We start from the raw sequence: 20,310 nt of genomic DNA, 5'->3' as shown, positions 1-20,310 counted from the left end.
TTACGTTTACCAACTGCAAATATCATTTTATTGCCATTGACATGGTTATTAAGTTAGTTTCAACTATGAGTCTTCCAACTTGTTGAAATACCTCATATCGCAACTTCCCTCAACACTGAATCATGCAATTCCTCACTCTCACATCACGTGTAAGGCTTCTGACCTTTACCACCACTTTCTTCAGCATACTTCTGTTAACACTAGGATTATTTTGTTGTCCTTTTCCTCCCTAAAGCAATGACCAGTGGCAAAGCTATCCATTTTGTTCTCACGGTCTTGATGTTTTGGTATTACAAGCATTTTTATTTAGACCAGGCATCTTAAAAGATGTTACATGCCAGTACTTAATAGCTTGTTTGCTTTCCACTGTTGCTATAGAAGAACATTCAACCCCCAGGCTGTAAATCTGTGCCATTCACTGTTTCATGCACAGAACTCCTTAAAAGCTGATCTTACCGATCATTCTCTTTCAACTGCTAAATTTAGGCACTAATAGTACGGACCTTGTGCATCATATATTATTAAAGGCAAGCTATAACATCTCTATTTAAAAACTTTCCAATACTTTGCTATCACTGAAGTGTCTCACATGCTCATGCATAAAAGCAGAGAAGGTGCAAAGCTCTGACTGACCTTTGTCCAAGACTCTCAAGGTCAGCAGGACAGAGTTAATTATTTCATCAATTTAAAATTTGTCAGATGGTTAGAATTTGGCATGACAACTTCAGAGTTCAATACTATCACAGTGCTATAACATTTCAACACAAGATACAAGAGTCAGAGATGTTCTAGAAGAATGAATCTCAAAACTTGATATAAGACCTAAAAATCTTTTCTGAAAAGAAAAAAAATAAAAAGTCCATCACTCACCACGCTGAGAAGAGCAATCTGAATGGCCCTCATCAGCCATTATGAATGAATGCTGCTTTCAGCTTCAAAAAGAAAATAGGAGTCGTAATTTTATCTTACCTACTGGAATACACAGGATGTCTGACTGGAGTTGCATGAGAACTTTGTTATTGGTCATTCCTCCATCTACTTGTAACTGACTTAATGGTATCCCACAGTCTTTGTTCATTGCATCTAAAATCTTAAGAATAATATATGTTAAGATTTAATTGCAGAAAAATCAATGAAATCCTCAGAATGTAAAATACTGATAAGTCAACATTTGCTGCAGTGTTAAGCAGATAATTCTCCCTCCCATATACATCAAGATTGCAAAACAGTAGTAACAATGCACTTTTGTCTCATGTACAGCAAGTGCATTCAATTTATCACAGAAATCCTAACGTAGGAAATGTTTCTCTATAGCTAGCCTATCTTTTGCTTATATGGTCTGAAAAGAACTTTGAAAAAGAGCTGATGATCATCATGAACTTTGTTAAAACTAACAAGGAAGGAAGTCCACAGCATTACCCTACAATCATCTAAATGCAGAATACTGAGTTCTATATGGTCTTGTAATAGTATTCAATCAAATGGCTCACTTACATTTTTACTGTTAGCATATCATTCTTGATAAACAGGCATTAACTATTGCAGAATGATTTTCTCTTTGTAATTTTTAATTTATTTGATTAAAAAAAAAAGTGTGCTTTTCTCAGCTTTAAATGACAAAGCAAAATACATAAACCACACAAAAAAAGAAATTACAATGCATGTTAACACTATTCTGTAGTTCACAAGGCACTCAGTTATACAGACCTTACTGCAAAAGGTCAATCTAAAAAACAAATGGGTTTGTAAAGCATGAAAAAATATACAGAAGTGAGGTATCTGGTAGGTTTTTATCTAGTCCCAGAAAGTAAGTCAGGAAGGAACCAGAAGTATTGACTAAGATATAAAAAGGAGGTAAGAGGTCAGTCTGCACTGTGGCAGAAACTATATATAGGCCTGCACATTACATTTACATTACAAATAATCTGGAAAATAGGATAAACACCAGATTATGAAAGCTTGCTGACATCACTAAGTAATAATGCTCCTCACCATTTGTTTCCTTCACATGTACCATTTTACATTCATCTATGCTGAATTTCACCTGCTTTTCTCTACCATTCAGAACTTCAGCAGTGCCTCATAATCTCAGATTTATGTATACTGTTGGAAGCTCCAACTTTATCAACTTGTGAGACCACGCTGAATAATGTGATGCACTCAGCAGAGATTAAAAAAGTGAAAAGAATGCTAGAAATGAGGAGGTGATGAAGGAACAAAACAAATCATGATCATGCTGCTACTTTCTCTATAGTAGTGAGATTAGATTAAGAGCAAGGCACCCAGGTAAGCTGTGTCTAATGACAGCCATGTGCAGCTCTTAGAAGGGAAAAATTACTTATTTTTCTATAATGCTTTCTGAGAGAAAAAAACATAACAAGGGTCATCTGATTGCACAAAGGGTCATCTGGTGGCACTTTCTGGATAAAAAAGGAAAAGAAACTGAACGGTACAGTAAAACAAAACAAAAAAATCCCCACCAAATGGATGCAGATTTTGAGAGTTTTCCTGAGGAATGTGGAAGACTCCTATTTCAAGGGGAATTAAAACAGAATAACTTTGTTTCTGACAAGACAAAGCTAAGAGTATATTTCTGAAAAATATATGTTTTATCTACATCATCATGACTTAATTTACTAATATAAGCACTTCCAGAGACCTAATAAGGCACTCCTATATCTGTGAAGTGTTAGCTGTTAAGTATGTCCAAACAGTTAACTTCACCTTCAGCCTGAAAGCTTTATTCCCCTCCCTTCTACTACCAACCACACGCTGTCTCTTGTGACATTTGCTACAGTCCTCTGCGAGGCAGCTGAGGCCATTAATCCAGTAAAAAAACAGCTCAGCAAAAGAGGGATAATTTTTTGCTGGAAAGTTCATTGAGCTGTCACGTGAGATGGAATGGATAGGAGGAGGGATAAGGAAAGAGAGGAGCAGACAGCGAACTAGGCTATCACTTCAGTTGGCTGTAATTTTACTTTGACTTCTACAATCAGAATTAAGAGATATAAACTAAGTGCCTTTCATGACTTTCTGAGGACTCAAAGGGTGTTAGCATAGCTTCAAAAATATATGCCCTGCTGAAGTTTCTGGCTTTCTTTTTCCACAGGACTATGTCTTACCTTACTCATTGTTACTAGAGAAATAAGAAGGCTATTTTCTTCCTCTTTTACCGTGTTAGCTGGATATTGTTTTAAAACAAATTATGTTTATAGAACACCATCTTAAAAACATGAAATCATATTCAGGTTTGACTCCTACCCCTTAGAGTCCATGATTTTCATTTTGTCTTACACTTTTACAGAACACAAGGAGCATAAATTGATAGTAGATGGTGATAAAAATATATTAATGCTTAGAACATTCTGACAGCATGCTTTTTAATTTGGTTGAAGGATTAACTTTGAGTGTGAGATTTAGTTTTGTTTTTGCAGAATGTTGGCAAAGACAATTAGATACGTGGTGAACAAGAAGTGAATATGGATTTCCCTTGATATTATGTCTGCTGCTCTTGTGTACTGAAAGTGACATCAATCATATCCGTCAGAGCACAGAATATAGAATGTAGTCTTCTATGATGTAGAACTAATGCTACATTTCAGTTTTGGCATTGCCTTGTCATTTTAAAGTTTGTCTGTTCTGCATCTCATGACATTCACAAAATGTGTTCACCTTATTTTAAGTGTTGAGAAAAACCATAAAAATAATGTACCGCCCAACCAGATCATTGTAGCTAAGTTCACAGGAACAATTCTTCAACACAAGCATCATGTAAATTAGCATACAAGTGTGGTATGAAGCACCTGACTTTCAGTCAACCTTTTTAATCCTCTCTCTTTCTGAAGATTTACAGTTACTATTATCGTACTAGTTTACAATGAATTGAACAACTAATTTGCTTTTACCTCTCGTGTTTGGAAGCAGACTGCTTCTAGTGCAGCAAAGGCAATGTGGTTTTTGTTTGTAAACTGGGTAAGGCCACAGATAATGCTGTTGAACAGAGGAAAAAGAAAACCAGCAGTTAGAACATTTTTTCCAGAAAATACTTCAGACTTAGGCCTTTTAATTCACAGCTCATTCAGTTCTGTCACATAAGGACTGCTTTTAAATGTTAAAAAGCTTGTTTCTTTTTAATCTGAGTTCTCTTATCTCTGTAATAAGCTGTTTCCTGTGTTCAATCAATACAATTCATTGCCATAATTTACAAAATTATTGTCAATGTGCATGCATAAAGGGTGCATATTCATACACACACACATATAAATTCGAGTGTTCTTCCCTTAAGGAATGTATGATCTAGGACAACTTCTATTTTTAAAAAAAGTATCAGTGGTCACTAAAATCTTAATAATTCTCTCATGCTTTCAGTTCTAAAGGATAAGCCTGGCTGGGTCAATGCTGTGTATTTGGTGCTGGATACATGCAAGAACTGAGATATTAAAGGACATTTTTAGTTACTGCCATTTCAAAGATCAGCTTATAATAGTTAAGAAGCTAAGTACTGTGATCTAAAAAATTGTTAGAATACCTATGTCAGAGCTTTTTGTTCCTTAAGTACTAAAAGCATCTAATTTCTAAAAACAGGACTTCCAGGCGTTGGGAACTGGATATTCTTAAAGATCTCTTTTTTCAATTTAGGGAAGTTATTTTATATGTATTATGCTTCTGTAACTCTCACGGCATGCTCTGATTCCAGCAACAGCACACAAGCTCACAATAGTAGAAAAGAAGAAACAGAAGGCTACTACTTCAACTAGTAGATCTAACTAGTACCAGACTGTTAAGTCTTAACAAACGAAAGGGATTGGGAGGCATTATACTGAAGAGTGTTTAATAGACAGAAATCAAAGAGGAAAGGCAGGTGAAATAGGGAAGAATTTAGAAGGTTGAATCATTTGACATAGAGAATGCAACAGCTGTGGGAAAGTGAGCTCAGAAAAATAAATCACCACTAATTTCTTAATTTTCTTCTTTTATTGCTCAACAGTTCGCAGGTACACAGAACCAGATATGTGTGAAATAAAAAAAGCTGGCTCTTTCCATGTCATGAATCATAGAATCATAGAATGGCTGGGTTGAAAAGTACCACAGTTATCATCCAGTTTCAACCCCCCTGCTACGTGCAGGGTCACCAACCACTAGACCAGGCTGCCCAGAGCCACATCCAGCCTGGCCTTGAATGCCTCCAGGGATGGGGCATCCACAACCTCCTTGGGCAACCTGTTCCAGTGCATCACCACCCTTTGAGTGAAAAACTTCCTCCTAATATCTAACCTAAACTTCCTCTGTCTCAGTTTATGAATGATAAAATTATCCTTCGGTCGGTCCCTTCCAACTCAGGATATTCTATTACTCTGTGATTCTATGAACTGTCCTCCAAAAACCACAACCTTGTCCAAGTGTTTTCCACCCTCCACCCCCTCCTTCTTTTTTAAAATTTTCAGAGGTGGGTGGAAGGATGATTGGCTGAGTCAGCTAGTCCTTGTTCTTCGATCAGTAGCAGTTGCTGTTTTGAGCAGATTAAATACAAAGGAAAAGCTGTGGTTGCTTGAAGATACTATGGAGAATCAAGAAAAACACAAAACAAAACAAAACAATTTCTCATACCTGAAAGGACTAGTGTTACTATTTGTAAAATAATTAAATTTTCTTGCAATGTGGTGCTTATTCAGATCCTTACCCCCTTGCACTGGGTTCCCAGTAAGGTGCGTACAGTCCTGAAAATGCTGGCACAAAGTAGCAGCCATAAGAAGTTCCCGCTTCTGCAGCCAGTTTTTCTAATGCACACACAAATAGTCTTTACTTAGCTTTTCACAACTACACCAGTATTTAAACACGACACTCAAAGATATTATTATTTAAAGAGAGAATATTTATAATATGTTAGGTAGCCACAAAAGCAATCAAGCTATTACGATTAGAAAATACAACTAACTGTCCATCTCCTCATCTGTAACATGATGTCCACTTGCAACAATATGAATGGAAAATGGGGCATAGGAGGCTATGGTAAATGTAAAATCAAAAACCAAAATGATTTACTTGACATTCAAACCTAGATTCTTTGAGGTTTTCAAAGGGTATGCTGTGAATAAAGAATTCTACCTTCAAAGGTTACACTTGAATTTTAAGTCAAGGCAAGCATGTAAAACTGGATCAAGACCAAAGAGAGTTAAGAACTAAATTCCCATTAATTTCAAATGGATTAAGAGTCCTAAATTCTCATCTTAAGTATATAATCACCCGGCCAACTACAAGGAAATGTGAGGTTTCTTAATATCTGAGTAGTAATATCAGATATCTGAATTCCCCAATACTAAAATATGTAATTTTAAAAGTTGTATTAAAGCACCCAGCATGACAAATGAAGTATTCTTAGTGCACAGCTTCATCCTATAACAAGTAAAGAAAGTATGTTCTTTCCACTTTTGAAAATTTCTTTTGTTTGCGTTGATCAAACTATAGCAACAGAGAGGAAAGGTAGGGAAATATAGTCAAAAATTCTTTTTCAAATGATACTTTCACGCAGAATCCACTTAAAGGAGTGAAGGGAAGAGGAGAACATTTTCAAGGAAACAGGAAATGATGACAGAGTCCCACAAGATTTTAACAACATGACAAGATCAAAGTTCTTGAATCCCTGACCTTTTAGAGGTCTAATGAAACTTACGAAGCCAACAGGTACCACTGTGTTTCAACAGCTGGCTAATTCTAGTGACAGTAGCTTGTATTCTTCTGTATACAAATACAGGTGAGAGTGAGGCTTTCTCATAGAAAAGCAGATTGTTTTACATTTCTGCTTAGTTTTAAGTCCAATCTGAATTCTATTTTTTTCCCGCTTTTCAAAAACATATCAAATTATTAAAAAATTTAATGAATTGCTTTTCAATCCTAAATCTCATTATATCAGTTGCTTTGAAACTTATAATGCATATTTTTTATGTTTTCTCCTTTTTCAAGGTTTGGTGTACTCATAGTTTCTGTGTTACACACCAGTTTATTTCAGTTCAGCTCAAGAAGAAACAATCAGCAACTCAAATTCTGAAGGAATTATAGCCAAAACAGGCAGCCATTATGGGCATCTGCCCTAGGATGGATTGGGGTTTTCAGCAAACTGGTCTAATGGGAAGTGTCCCTGCTGATGGCAGGAGGGCTGGAACTAAATGATCTTAAAGGTTCCTTGATTCTATGATTATCCACAATTCCTTTAAGAGACAGCTTTGTAAACTGAGGTCTCTACTTCAATGGATATGAATACTTCTGCATCAATTGTTGCAAATTTAGGGCTTCAGATTGTCATGTTTATGACAGTAAAAAATATGTTTATTGGTTCAGGATCTTACTTTGGATTTCATAACAGAGACCTATATACTCTTGGCTGTGGAAAACTGGATACTGTACTAATATTGCAAGTTCAGCATCTTACTGAGAATCTGCTTGCTAGGGAAAGTTGACAAAGGTTTTCAATGATCTTAGTGATATGCTGCATGAAATATCAGTGAAAAATATCAAAAACAGGCTGCACAACATAATGTATGTATGCATCTTCCAGCTATTCTTTACTTGAATATTTTGAGCTTTCATTCAATAGTAACACAGCCATCAGAATTCAACAACTCATCAAGTCAAAAAGAACACTTGAAATTAACAGCTCCAAATTGCAAACACTCACCAACTTCCTGTGAAGTTTTAACAATACCTAGATTGTCCCTCAGCCAACGAACAACGGCACCAGCTATTGCAACAGATCCCTGAAAAAAAACAAGATCACTACAATTACATGCAATTTTTCCATGGAGTGGAGTTTCCTAACTTCCTAAGCAATCTTCCGGGCTGCTCTAATTTAGGGACATAACTAATTATGTCTAGAGTCTAAATACAAACAGCCAGAGAGACAGAAAATTTAGTCACTTTCATTTGACACCAAAATTCCTCTGTTGGCTCAATAAAGGTCCCTGAATAGTTCCATCATATCACAGATAAAATTGCACGCCTTCCATCTCACAGCAAAAACTCATTTGGGCTTCTATACGAGACAGTCTCAAGTCTACTAAACTAAGCTTCAAGTGAAATGGAAACAGCATTATATTCTCATTCTAAGCCATTGCTAAAAGAGAACAGGTGTTTTCTAAACAGCTAGCTCTTACAGTTAAAACATATGGGTTTGATTAAAACAAAAGCTTGAATCCCTATTTTTTACTTTAGAAAGTGTCTTAACTGTAAGATTATTCTAGTACAGATGTAGGAGTAGAAAGAACACAATGTCTTCTGTTGAAGACATTTTTATCACACTATATCATTAAAGACGATGAAGAAGAAAAGTATGCATAAGCATGTGTGAGCGTGGGGAAATAAAAGTCACTCTCAATCAAGGTCTAAAAACAAACCAGACCTCTCACACATATGTACAAAATGAAAATCCCAAAGTTGACAGAACATGGCAAATACAACTTCCCACATCCTGGTAACTGTAAGCCACAAATTATTTTCCCAGAGAAGAAAATCCTGTGTGTTGTCTTGGTCTGTTTGACACAGAAAACGTAGGCTCTCTTCAAAAGCTCAATGGTAGCAGGCAATTCAGTATGCATTTTTAAAAATAACTATTAGATCAAGCCCACAAATCAACAGAGGTGGAAGAATAATTCTGCTGATCCCAATGAAGCAGTGATGTCAAACACATGTTGAGCTGCTCTGTGCTTCAGAGGCAGAGTTTTAGAACTATGAAACTTTAAGTTATAGGTAAAGTCCAATTTCCTACAGAATTTGGATATCCTCAGAGTTGCATGGAGAACTGAGGAACTAAAGGAACTGGAAATAGGCAGCTATGTTTTAATAGGTAAAAAGAGCTTAATTGTTAGATGTATCTTGTCTCAGAAATTTGGCTGAGATTTTTAAGTTTGAAATAAAAACCAATAGAATGAAATTAAAAATAAAAGACATCTAGTAATGGTTTTTGTTTTTTTTTTGGTCAGAATAGCTAAAACAGTCTATCTTCCTTTTTAAACTCAGTCTTGGTTTGTTTATTTACTTAGAACATTTATGAAAGACTGTGGAACTGAAAAAATGTTTCAGACATTATACCCAGAAATTCAATGTAGAATTATTTTTTTAGGTTAAGTGATCTAGGTTGGAGATGGGATAATCAAAACCACACATAAGCTTTGAGGCGCAAAGCTATAACAGAAAGCCATTTTAATTTCTGTGCAACTGAATGGTTTCACTGGAGATAACAGAAAGATACTAAAAAGCAAAAGTAATCATAATCATGTATCACTACAAAAAGGAAGATATTATTTTACTTACTTCTAACGCATAACAAACAGGTTTGTCTCTGCCCAGTTTGTACGCTATCGTGGTTAGAAGACCATGGTCAGAAAACACGGACTAAATAGGGTAAGAAGAAAAAAAAACACAGGCAGAAAATATTTACTGAAGTACAAATGATAAAAAAAGAGATAAAACAGAGAAAAAAAAGAAAGATATATAGAAAGTTTAAACAAAGTAAATTATCTATATAAACAGCTGAGATAAAACCCTTGAAATGCTGGTGTTTTAATTTTTCATTTTCATTAGCTGCCCTGGATTTTTTCAGACTTTCTATATCAAATAACTAACAACTAGTACTACAGAGAAACAAGCGTGAAAGAATAAAGAATAAAATAGCCAAGACAAAGAATAGAACATGTAAGTTACACAACACTCAGCATTTTTTGAGTGAGTTTAAGAATTATACACAAGGGCAGTGCAAGAAACTTACTTTGAGAAGTTCACTTTGCAGCTAGGAAATAAGAATCTTACTGAAACACCTTGAACAAACTATTACTTTCTGTTCTTTTCGATTTCAATATGGAATTCAGTATTTTTCCTTACCTCCATCAATACAATTATTGCTAATAAGATTAAGATTTATTTATAGTTATACTCAACTATTTAACTGAAGTTTGCTAAAAACAAGTGAAAAATGGAAAAAACACAACTGACCTTCTGACCTGTATTGCACAGCAAGAAACATCCTGTTCCATATCTAGCATGAGAGCAAAGAAAAATTAAAACTAGGACATTTAAAAGATAAGTAGTTACTGCAGTTCTTGAATTCATTACTCCCCTAGGGAGACACCACATTTTTTCCTCTCGAAATGTATGTTACCATTAATGGATGATGAAACCATTCCAACACAGTTTATTTAAATGCAGCTTGAGGCTGAAAAATCTAGTTCCACGCTTCTCTCTCTGATTACTTCTTGTACAGTACTTATCAAGGAGCAGACAGAGCTGAAAGCTGAGTCTGAATTCTTCTTTGCTGGTTGTGTTTACTTACTTCAGTTTAAGCTGATTATGAAAGCCACTTTATAAACTAAATATTTCACAACATTGAGTTCAAACTTTTAAAGGTAAGGTAAGGTAAGGAGCAACAAACGTTGCTCCTGTCACAAAGAAGATTTTTTTTTTTAAAAAACATATTCAACTTCTAAAAGTTGCATGTATCTCATTTGAAACACTACATGTATATGTGCACACATACAAAAACATAGTTTAGTAGCCTCATACTCTGTGTTCATTTATTCTGACTAATCAAGAATTCATTTTTATTTAATAGTCTGAAAATCCAAAGCTTACAAATAGTAACGAGAAAGTCTTCAGTTATATTTGTAGAATAGAAAGGATAAAGCAGTATCACAAATTGGCTAGAAATCTCATCTGATATTTAGTTTTAGGTAGATATTTTCCCAAACATCTCTTATTTTATAAAAATATTTCTTAAAAAAATATTTGTGACATAATTTCTCAGAAGCATGTTTGTTTTAACAAAATACAAGGCTACTAATTTTGATTTGTGTGTAAGTACAAAAGATAACTCGAAGGTTAATTAGCAACAAGTATAAATTAATATGTAATTAAATCTGTGAAAGTCCAATGCTGTGCATATACCTACATGTTCATTTAAGCAAGAAATAGGAAATGAAACAGTAAGTCACTTAAGAATAGACTTTTTCCTCAAATAAATATTTGATTACACCACTTGCCTGATTTAACTGATCAGCTATTTTAAACAAGGGAAAATAAGATGCTGAGAACTAGGAAAAAATCAGATTTAAAATTCTCCATGACTGAGACACACAACCAAAGCTAAGCACTGTAACTTAAATGAATTTTTCCTATCTAGCAGTAGTGTGTGGCTTTTGTTATTGAAATCTATGCAATCTTAACTCATACTGCCTGTATTTGTTTAACTTTAGATCATACCATTTAAATAGCAACTACTTAGCTCTGTGTTTTAGTGTATTTTAAAATTTCCTTTCACACAGAGATATTTCCTCACAGTGACTTTGTTCCAAACTATACATCACAAACCATTTTACTTTAATATCTTCAATATTTTATTCAAAAGACAGGACACTGTTTAAATTCTAGATCAACACAGTTGAAAGGTAGAGCTGCAGTTATGTGGTAACTACAGAAGTATTTGGCAGTTAGTTCAGAAGAGAACATAATACTAAATTTAAAACAGAGCAGTGACCTGCTGTTTATCTCACAACATTCATCATAACCTACGTGTTTTTTGCCTGCCCATCTTGGAAGCACATTTGCCCAACAAGAGCAGCAGACTGGTCACCCAAGCACTGAAAAAAAGAATTTTTTTTTTAGTGAATGTCTTCAAATGAATCACATTCACGAACAAGTAACATGAACAGATATATTTAACTATAGCTCTAACCTATTAGGAACACACAGCAAATTGAAAGTGAGGAAAAACCTGTAGAGATAACCCTCTTTCCTCTGTAAGAACTGCAAATAAAATGTGTCATGACACTTGTGGTAAATATCAAAATTAAAAATTATTTATTGCTTGTTGTGGAAAAAAAGATGAGAATCTGCCTCAAATTTCTGGATTATGTATATACTGAATCCCTTTTACATATAAAACAGAGCTTGGTTCCATTTTGTAATGCTATTCATTTCCTTAGAGAGTCTCAGTTTTCAACATAACTACACATATGCGTTAGAGTTGACAGCTATATTTCCACAGCCAGATCTTCTTCAGTATAAATTCTACTTCAAAATTTATTTCATGTTAAACATGAAGCTAAAAAACTTGACAACAACATTTTTGTAGCAAAATTCACCTTTCTTAAAAATTTTTGCAGTGAAGTTATGTCTTGCACCAAAATTGATTTAAAGTTGACTTACCCCAGAAATTGGTACACCTGTCAAAGCTCCAGATTTCTGAATCACAAAAACAGAAAGAAAAGCTCCAGATCAGCTTTCCATGAATACAGTTTAAGGCAATCAAAAAGAAGCTAAACTTACATTTGACTCAGGAGATAAAAATTTGCATGCATAAAGAAACAGATGAAGTCATACAAAAATGGATAGTCACTAATGCTGTGGAAGTTAGCTTCAAAGTATGTATTTTTTACTATTTCAATTCTATTAAAAATCTCTACTAAGAAACAGAAAACGGATGTAAGATATTAATAAGGGAGACGACATCCTGGAGAAAAATACTTCTGGTAGGAGAAACTTTTTTTAGGAATTTGTTGAATATAGCATGAAGTGAAGAACTACAGCTACAACACATAAAGACAAGATTCCTGGGAGGAAAAACAAAAACAAAAACACGTGAGAGAAGTGAAAAAAAAAAGTGGAGATTCATAGCATAGAGTCACTACTGCTCACTGCTTAAAATTAACTACATCTTCATTAATACAAAAGTATTAGGTAGAGGTAAATAAAACACAGAGCTTTCCTCTTTTTATATCACTTTAAATAGAAATGCACTGTAGTTGGTTTACAGTCAGTGAAAGAAACAAAACGTAAGGAGGCTTTAATGCCTAAAGGGTCAAATAAACAATATGACTGAGCAGAGTTGCACATTGGACTTATGCAGCTCATGACTAAAATAGGGCAAGAAAGAGTCACATGAACTATATGGCTGAGTTGAGTTGCACAATGGACATCAGCTTCATGCAGCTCATTCCTAAAATAGAGTAGGAATTTTACAGGTAATCTTGATGTCATCTCAACAGTTCTTAATACATATGTTTTTTGAAATGACAGTGTACAGAAAACAAGGCGCAGTGTAACGTGCAGTCTGTGTCAAGCTTAAAATGCAGAAGTGTAACAGTAAAGAAACTAGAAAAAAAGTAGTTGTTATGCAAAGACAGATGCCTCATTTTAAGGTACAGCATTTCAAGTGGATTAGAACCTCTTCCAAACACTACCACATAGCTTTTCAGTTGCATTCTTTCAGTAGGTATCATAACAAATATATATCTTGACAACATTTATCTCTGTCTTTAAATTTTTTCTTTGTAGAACTGTAAAAATGAATTTTCAGTGAAGCCATGCAAGTGCATTTCCAATCTGATTTTTTTTATATTCACAATTAATTTAACTGGATTGAAAGTAATTCAGTTTAAAAATGCACTAAAAACCCCAATGTAATCTGATGTTTCAGTATAACAACACTTATTAGACAATAGCTCTATTTTTTACTTCAATATGAAAAACAAATATTCATCAGCTTGTAAACTAAAGCACACACACACATAAACATTATATTTTAGATTTTTATATATTTTATATTTTATATTTATATATTTAATATTTTCTATTTTAGAAACAATTTTGGCGTGAACACTCATTGTAATATCTCAAATTTGGAAATACTTTCAAGTTTATTGGACTAGGAAGTGTGCTTTTACTAATCCTAAAATCAGTGGAAATACATAGCATATGAATAGAATGGATAACATACAGGTGGTGAGCCTAATAGAAGCCTTTACTCACCAGGCTAGGACAGATTTTCTAGTCAGCAAAAGGAAGAAAAGAAAAGAAAAGTGGGAAGAAAGGGGAAAAGAAACACAAGTACAAATTTAAACTGACCAGCTATTCTGCTTTAGGTGCCACATTGTAGTATCTCATCTCTTATTACCTTATTGCCTAGAAGTATTTCGTTTGCTCCACTCATTCAACTTAATTACAACTCACACTTACCTGACGTTTCAAATTAGTGAAAGTCAGTAATGATTTCTACTAGCATCTTTAATGACATATTAGTAAAATTACTTACATTTCAGGCAAGTTGGATTTACATTTTAAATAAAAATATTTTAGTTTGACTTAATTACAAAATGCCTGTATGTTCTTAGTAAACAATAGCGTAAAATGCCAAGAAAAATAACAGAAATCATAATATCCAGCTTAGCCTATTCTGAAGGTTTTAAGAATAAATTAGCTGTCTCTTTATCAGAAGAGTTAGTGCTACATCATATTAAATCTGAAATCTCAGGCCCATGACAGAAATCCATATTTTACCCCTAAATAATCTTCACAGCAAGCTCATCACTTTTGATCTACTAATTATACCTTGCATTCTGACAGGTAGTTTCTACAGTACTTGTCAACAAAATCAAATTTTTATGCTTATCAAAAATCTCTCCCATCTTGTTTTGTCTATTTGACATTTAACGTCTGGCAGATATTTACCTTCGTATAATATCTTACAGCAGCAGATATTGACATACTAGTCATAAATCAAACAATATTAGTCCAGAAAAAGCCACTAGTTTGATTGAAAATTCTCTCAATTGATATTGACATATTTTTGCAAGATAAACTTATACACACGCAAAAGCAAACATACCATCAGGCCATAAATCTCAGATGAGCTTCGTACTTTTGGAAGTATTTCCATAGGAATATCAAAGAATCTGAGCATAATACAAAATAAGTTATGGATATGGTCAGTGCTAAATCAGGAAGGATTTTGCATTTATTTTCTTAAATAAATTTAAGGTATAAGGAAAAAAATATATAAAGGGAACTTAAATATCTAGGATTTCATGCATATGTTTCTCTATTTCTCATAAAATGTGACACTGAACTAGAAAGTAAAACAGAACATATTTGGGTATTTTGAAGACACATCTAACTCTTTCATATGAGAAGTCATTCCTCTTCCAACACTACCTTTATAATATAGTGATTGATAAATTTAAACTCAAAATAGAAACACTATCATTGTAACTGCTTACAAATGAAATTAATGAAAAAACAAAGTATTAAATTGAATTGTTTTCATGAAATAGTCTTCTACCCACAGAAAAATTCAAGGCTCTGCTTTTTAAAATTACTTGTAACTTGGACATTTGGTTAACAATGAATCTTACATATGAACAGTAAATACAACAGGAATTGCTGATTATAATCTAGATCAGAAATTCTTACTATTGAGTGTTTTTTAAGACATCACTTACAGAATCCTCTTAAGTAGCATTATTAGTATAAAACTGAGCTTACTGGCAGAGCTCGGGATCCCAGTCCAAGGAATGAATGTTGAACAACATCGTTCTACTGGCATTAGTTACATCTGTACAGTGAACACCTCCATTCTTCCCACCTGTCAAACACTGAATTAAATAAATAAATAAATAAATCAACAGTATTAAGCATGACAAGGTACAAGTTTACTTCAACAAATTGCAAACAAAATCTAAATTCACACAGCTTTCAGCTTGGGAGTGGGAACACTGATGTTTCTGCAACAACTAAAACCAGATACAGTAGAATAAAGGCATGGGAAAGATAGTAAGGGCACAGCACTACCTCCTGGATTCTTACTTTACAAAAGTGGCTAATACATCTTTCTAAAGTTCAAGTTTGCCCAAAAGCATGAGAAAAATCATCCAGCAACATATAAATGGGAAATGACAAATGTGCGTATTAAAAAAAAAAAAAAAAAAGTAGTAATAGGGACAGTACAAGTTCACCTTTATTAGGAACTTTAATGGAGTTTCTTTAACAACTTATATCAGCATCACCATGTGATCAGTATCAGTGCTCCTGCTAGGATCCCAAAGCTCTGCCTTTAAGTTCTGCTACAAACTACACAGGCTTTGATCAGCAAGTGAACTTGCAGAACTTCTGTAGGATGCAAAAAATCCTTTTTTCTATATAAAGAAAACTATGCAGTTGTTCAGAAGATGATTGTATATTGTTACAAGTAGTCAGGAAATACTAAAAATTTTGTTTTGTTTACAACTCCAGGAGAAAATGTTTTAGGTAGGAACTTGCATATAGGAAATTGAAACCCATTTTTAGAAGAGTGATGATAAACTCACAAATACATACCCATATAAGCCACGAATCAATAGTTCCAAACATTGCTCTTCCATCATCAACTGCTTGCCTAATCTCTTCCACATTATCCAAAAGCCACCGAAGTTTCACTGCACTGAAGTAGGTGCTAAGTGGAAGACCAGTCCTAAACTGTGAATGAAAAACATAAATTGAAAAAATAATCAAACGTTTAACAAAATGCAGAGATATTTTCCACAACTACTGTTGTTAAATACAAAAAGAACCTTAGTAAATGAAAAACTCAACACTCAAAACTCAGAGAAAAATCACAAACTTTTTATTAAAATAAACAGTAAGCTTTCAATAGGCAAGTCTAAAAATATCAAACCCAAAGAAATACTGCATAATGGACAAAGATCAAAGCTGAGCTAAATCCAGGTAAAAATTCCTTTATGTGGAAACAGTTCTTAGCAGAAATCCAGAGTTATCTACGATATCTCAATATGACCAGACAGAAAGTGAATTTGACAAAGACAAGCAGCACGCTACACCAAAGACAGAATTTGTACTCTTTTTGAACTTAGAAGCAAGTAAGTTTGTATACTGTCCACGTTTGTTTGCTGGCTGTAAGAAGACATATAAAATATTTATATAATCAGTCACGGAAAATGTAAATAAAAGAACTATGACACTATTCTGCAAGCATTTATTTTCAAACTTTGATATACACTCTTATTAGAAAAAAAAATGCTTTTTATAAAATATCTTTGCGGTTCTCGGACTGGTTGCAAATGAGTTCAATACTACAACATATGATGAGAAACGATAATGAAATATTTAATATCAATAAATGATTTTTGAACATTTTTTTCCTACTTGCTCTTACTTTTTGGAGGAATATTTAGTTATTAGACAGGAAGCACATAATGAAGTCTCACAATTGCCCATCTTACTTCTCTACTGAAATATCTAAGGTGTATTACCAATTTATTTGAGGAAAATAAATATTTTCCAGTCTCAGACTGGTGTATAGCATTATGTACATTTTTATTATTTGACAAGCTAGAAGCTACGACTGACTTACTTCGCTTTAGGGAATTTTTCAAGAAATACCTCATAACACTATATGCTATCTACTATAACAGTAAGAGGTCAACTACTATTTAATATTCTGTAATCTCTCTTACCTTAAAAAAGGATTTGTTATTTCCAGGAATTCTCTTTAGAAGTCTTTCAACTGTTGACTGAGTTCTTAGGTCAAGCCACACTAGAAACATGAATAAAATAAATTAATCAAATGATCTATTACAACAACAGTGACATGAGTAAGATGTTTTCACAAAACTCGAGTATTTGCCAGTAAATTCCTGTCTTTACTTCCTTTTTTTTTTTAATATGGAATTAATATTACATTGCCATTGTATTTTTAAAGTATAGTTGTAAAAAAAAAAAGTTGGATAAACTCATTCAGTTTAGAAGAACTAATGATTTGCAATATCAGACATGATTTTCCACATAATAGAACATGTATTTTTCTCTGCTAGAGCACAAGTGAATGACTAATACTACTTCGTTTATAGCAGATGAGTGCTATCAAATTAAAAGGTTAAAACAAACAGTAGGTTGATTATTTACTATAATTATGAAACTTTGAACTAAAGTGCTATGCCAGAGTTATCATGGTAGAGCTTACAATAAAGCTGTAAACAACATGCATTTAAACACATCAAAGTCCTAGTCTTTCAATGGTACAATGCTAAATTGCCTAGCACTTGACATAGGCTGAGTGAACAAATCTAGATAATCACAATTTCTCAGCAGGCATAAGCAGAAAAGGCAAGAAAAGTAAAAAATACAACTCTAAAAGAATACTTAATGATTTGAACTCATAAAAAATGTTTACTTTAAGGTTAAATCCCAAGAATCCTGACCATTTAGTAAGCTCCTTCATTTGAAATGAAGTGGCTTTGCATAAGTCAGGGCTTCAAGGCATGCTAAGATGTCCAAAACCCTTCAGGAACTTGTTTTTTGTTAAAAGCTTATTAGGTGTTTTATTAAGTTATTAGGTAATAGTTATAACAGAATGTGGCACTTGTGTATACAAACACACAGCTAATGATGGATCTCAAACACTCTAAAGAAGTTAGTAGGCCAGGCTACAACAAGATGCACACAGAACTAGGAAAACATTTTTTCTATAACACACTGACTTTACAATATTACACAGTCAAAAAGTATAGTAGTTACCAATGGCATTATAAAGAGGTTCTCCAGTCGTCTTGTCCCAAACCACTGTTGTTTCCCTCTGGTTGCTAACTCCAATGGCTTCAGGACAAAATAGAAAGAAGCATCCTTTTCAGAGGGTTTATTTTCCACTTTTTGGGGGTGTGGGAGGGAAAGGAGAGGTGGAGATGAGGGAGGAACATGTAAGGAGAAGAGGCAAGTAAATGGGAAATAAAATGCTTCCAACTTTTTCACATTACAATCTAGAAAGATTACTTCTAAAAATTGAGCATTCATCTTTTACAGTGCTCTAAATCCTTTTTATTTTTCCACAAATTAAGACAACATCTACACTGACAGTAAACTAGTTTTCACCAGTAACACCTGAACAATTTACATTTCAGAATTTCCTCATTCATTGCTCATGTCTGTGATTTTGCAAGATTACGTAAGTCTATTCTGTAAATTTTGCCTTGCTAACATACATGAACAATATCTTTTCTTACCAAACAAACTACTCTCAACATTTTCTTTGAGTCTAGGCAAGCCGCCACCTTTCTCTTTATTGACTTAAAAACTAGAGAATCTGACTAGCTCAACTATGAGCATGTTAAAGCCACCAGTTTCCTCTCAGAATACCTTTTATGTTAGTGATGTCTATGTTCAGTTGCTGCAGTTTCTCACAGGTTCTTTCCACACATTCAAGGACTGACTTTAAGATTTCCTTTGGATCTTGTTCCACCCATCTATAACAAATAGTAAATATCAGTTAATAAAACAAGAAATGCAAGTCAAAAAGTTACATTTAGAGAAAAAAAAAAATCAATTCTGAACTAAAATCAGCTGAGCATTTTATCACCACCACAGCTATGGATATGTTTTACGTATCCATAAAATGTTTAATAAATTTCAAAGCCTTTTTAAAGAGTAAATGGTATTTCATAGCAAAACTGTCTGCAGAAAACAATAATTCTCTTCTATCGCAGGCGGAGGGCTTAGGGGCAAATGGTAGACATGTCAAGAGCAAACAAACAAAAAACATCTCAGAGAACAAACTAATCAATCTCTATGAACTAAGCCGAAGAATATGATTAAATTGTAAAAATAGGCAGCTTAACCTCTTTAAACAAGACTGCAAGTGAATGGCCAGAATGAAAAGCTAAGTCTCTTTACTTTTCATAATTCATAAGTCATACTGCATGCCCCATGTAGTTATTTTACACCACATTTCCTATCACAAAGTCATTTATAGCAGATACTCTTTTCTCAGTAGTTATTCATCGACTTAAGCCTTGGTCATGCTATATGGCAGTATATACAGTCTATCAAAATGTACACAAATGAATAAAAAGCCACAGAAAATTCATACCCTTCCTTAGGGAATTTCTGCTGTATCTCTACTTGATGGTGACTCAGGAGCTCTGCTGTTTTTGCATTAAATACCTGCAAATAAATTACACAGTTGGATTTTCTATGAACACAGAGGTTTAAACAACAATAAATGAACATGTATTATTTGGAATAAATATAGTTAAATGACAATTGATAGTTATTATCTCATCTATCATTAACAAAACCAACCAACCAAACAAACAAAAAAAACAAACAACCAAATATCCATAAACTGAGTTCAGATGTATGAATTCATGCAATTAAGGAGCAAAGAATATTTTGGCAAGCTTTGCTGTCAATTATGGGAAATAACCATATTCTTTTCTTGAGGAGGTTTTAGAAGTTAAACTAATGACATACATTAGAATACACTTCTCAGTCAGTAACGTACCAAATGCTAGTGATAACAACTTAACTTTGGTTCCTGCTCTGCTACTCTGATGCCATAGATATGGCAGAAGGAGAGATTGCTATCATCGTGTCACTTTCAGGAAAAGTGACAACTTTTAAGAGACAGATAATCACATCCAGTTTAGAGCCAGTAGAAGGGATCCAATTGTGAAGAATGAAGAAGAACCTCGACAGAAACCTATTTGTTTCAGTGCAAACTGA

The 20,310-nt window shown here is 33.8% G+C and overlaps 1 protein-coding gene across 2 annotated transcripts in view; it reads right to left on the bottom strand.

Annotated features, from left to right (window-relative positions):
• GK (glycerol kinase) overlaps positions 1 to 19,830 on the bottom strand; it is a 28,314-nt gene extending 8,484 nt beyond the window's left edge. For both annotated transcript variants that reach the window (XM_010707391.2, XM_010707392.2), the window contains exons 1-15: positions 19,676 to 19,830; positions 18,946 to 19,052; positions 18,331 to 18,408; positions 17,271 to 17,350; positions 16,135 to 16,272; positions 15,304 to 15,413; positions 14,648 to 14,714; positions 12,190 to 12,225; positions 11,554 to 11,621; positions 9,982 to 10,024; positions 9,304 to 9,384; positions 7,673 to 7,751; positions 5,681 to 5,777; positions 3,906 to 3,990; positions 970 to 1,090 (exon numbers count right to left, since the gene is read on the bottom strand). In XM_010707391.2, the coding sequence (XP_010705693.1) occupies positions 970 to 1,090; positions 3,906 to 3,990; positions 5,681 to 5,777; positions 7,673 to 7,751; positions 9,304 to 9,384; positions 9,982 to 10,024; positions 11,554 to 11,621; positions 12,190 to 12,225; positions 14,648 to 14,714; positions 15,304 to 15,413; positions 16,135 to 16,272; positions 17,271 to 17,350; positions 18,331 to 18,408; positions 18,946 to 19,052; positions 19,676 to 19,815 (1,330 nt within the window). In that variant the 5' untranslated portion in view covers positions 19,816 to 19,830. The remainder of the gene's footprint in view (positions 1 to 969; positions 1,091 to 3,905; positions 3,991 to 5,680; positions 5,778 to 7,672; positions 7,752 to 9,303; positions 9,385 to 9,981; positions 10,025 to 11,553; positions 11,622 to 12,189; positions 12,226 to 14,647; positions 14,715 to 15,303; positions 15,414 to 16,134; positions 16,273 to 17,270; positions 17,351 to 18,330; positions 18,409 to 18,945; positions 19,053 to 19,675) is intronic.
• Between the last annotated feature and the right edge of the window lie 480 nt (positions 19,831 to 20,310).

This window comes from Meleagris gallopavo, chromosome 2 (genome assembly GCF_000146605.3).
Source record: "Meleagris gallopavo isolate NT-WF06-2002-E0010 breed Aviagen turkey brand Nicholas breeding stock chromosome 2, Turkey_5.1, whole genome shotgun sequence".
Classification (NCBI taxonomy): Eukaryota; Metazoa; Chordata; class Aves; order Galliformes; family Phasianidae; genus Meleagris; species Meleagris gallopavo.
This window is presented reverse-complemented; position numbering and strand designations above follow the sequence as displayed.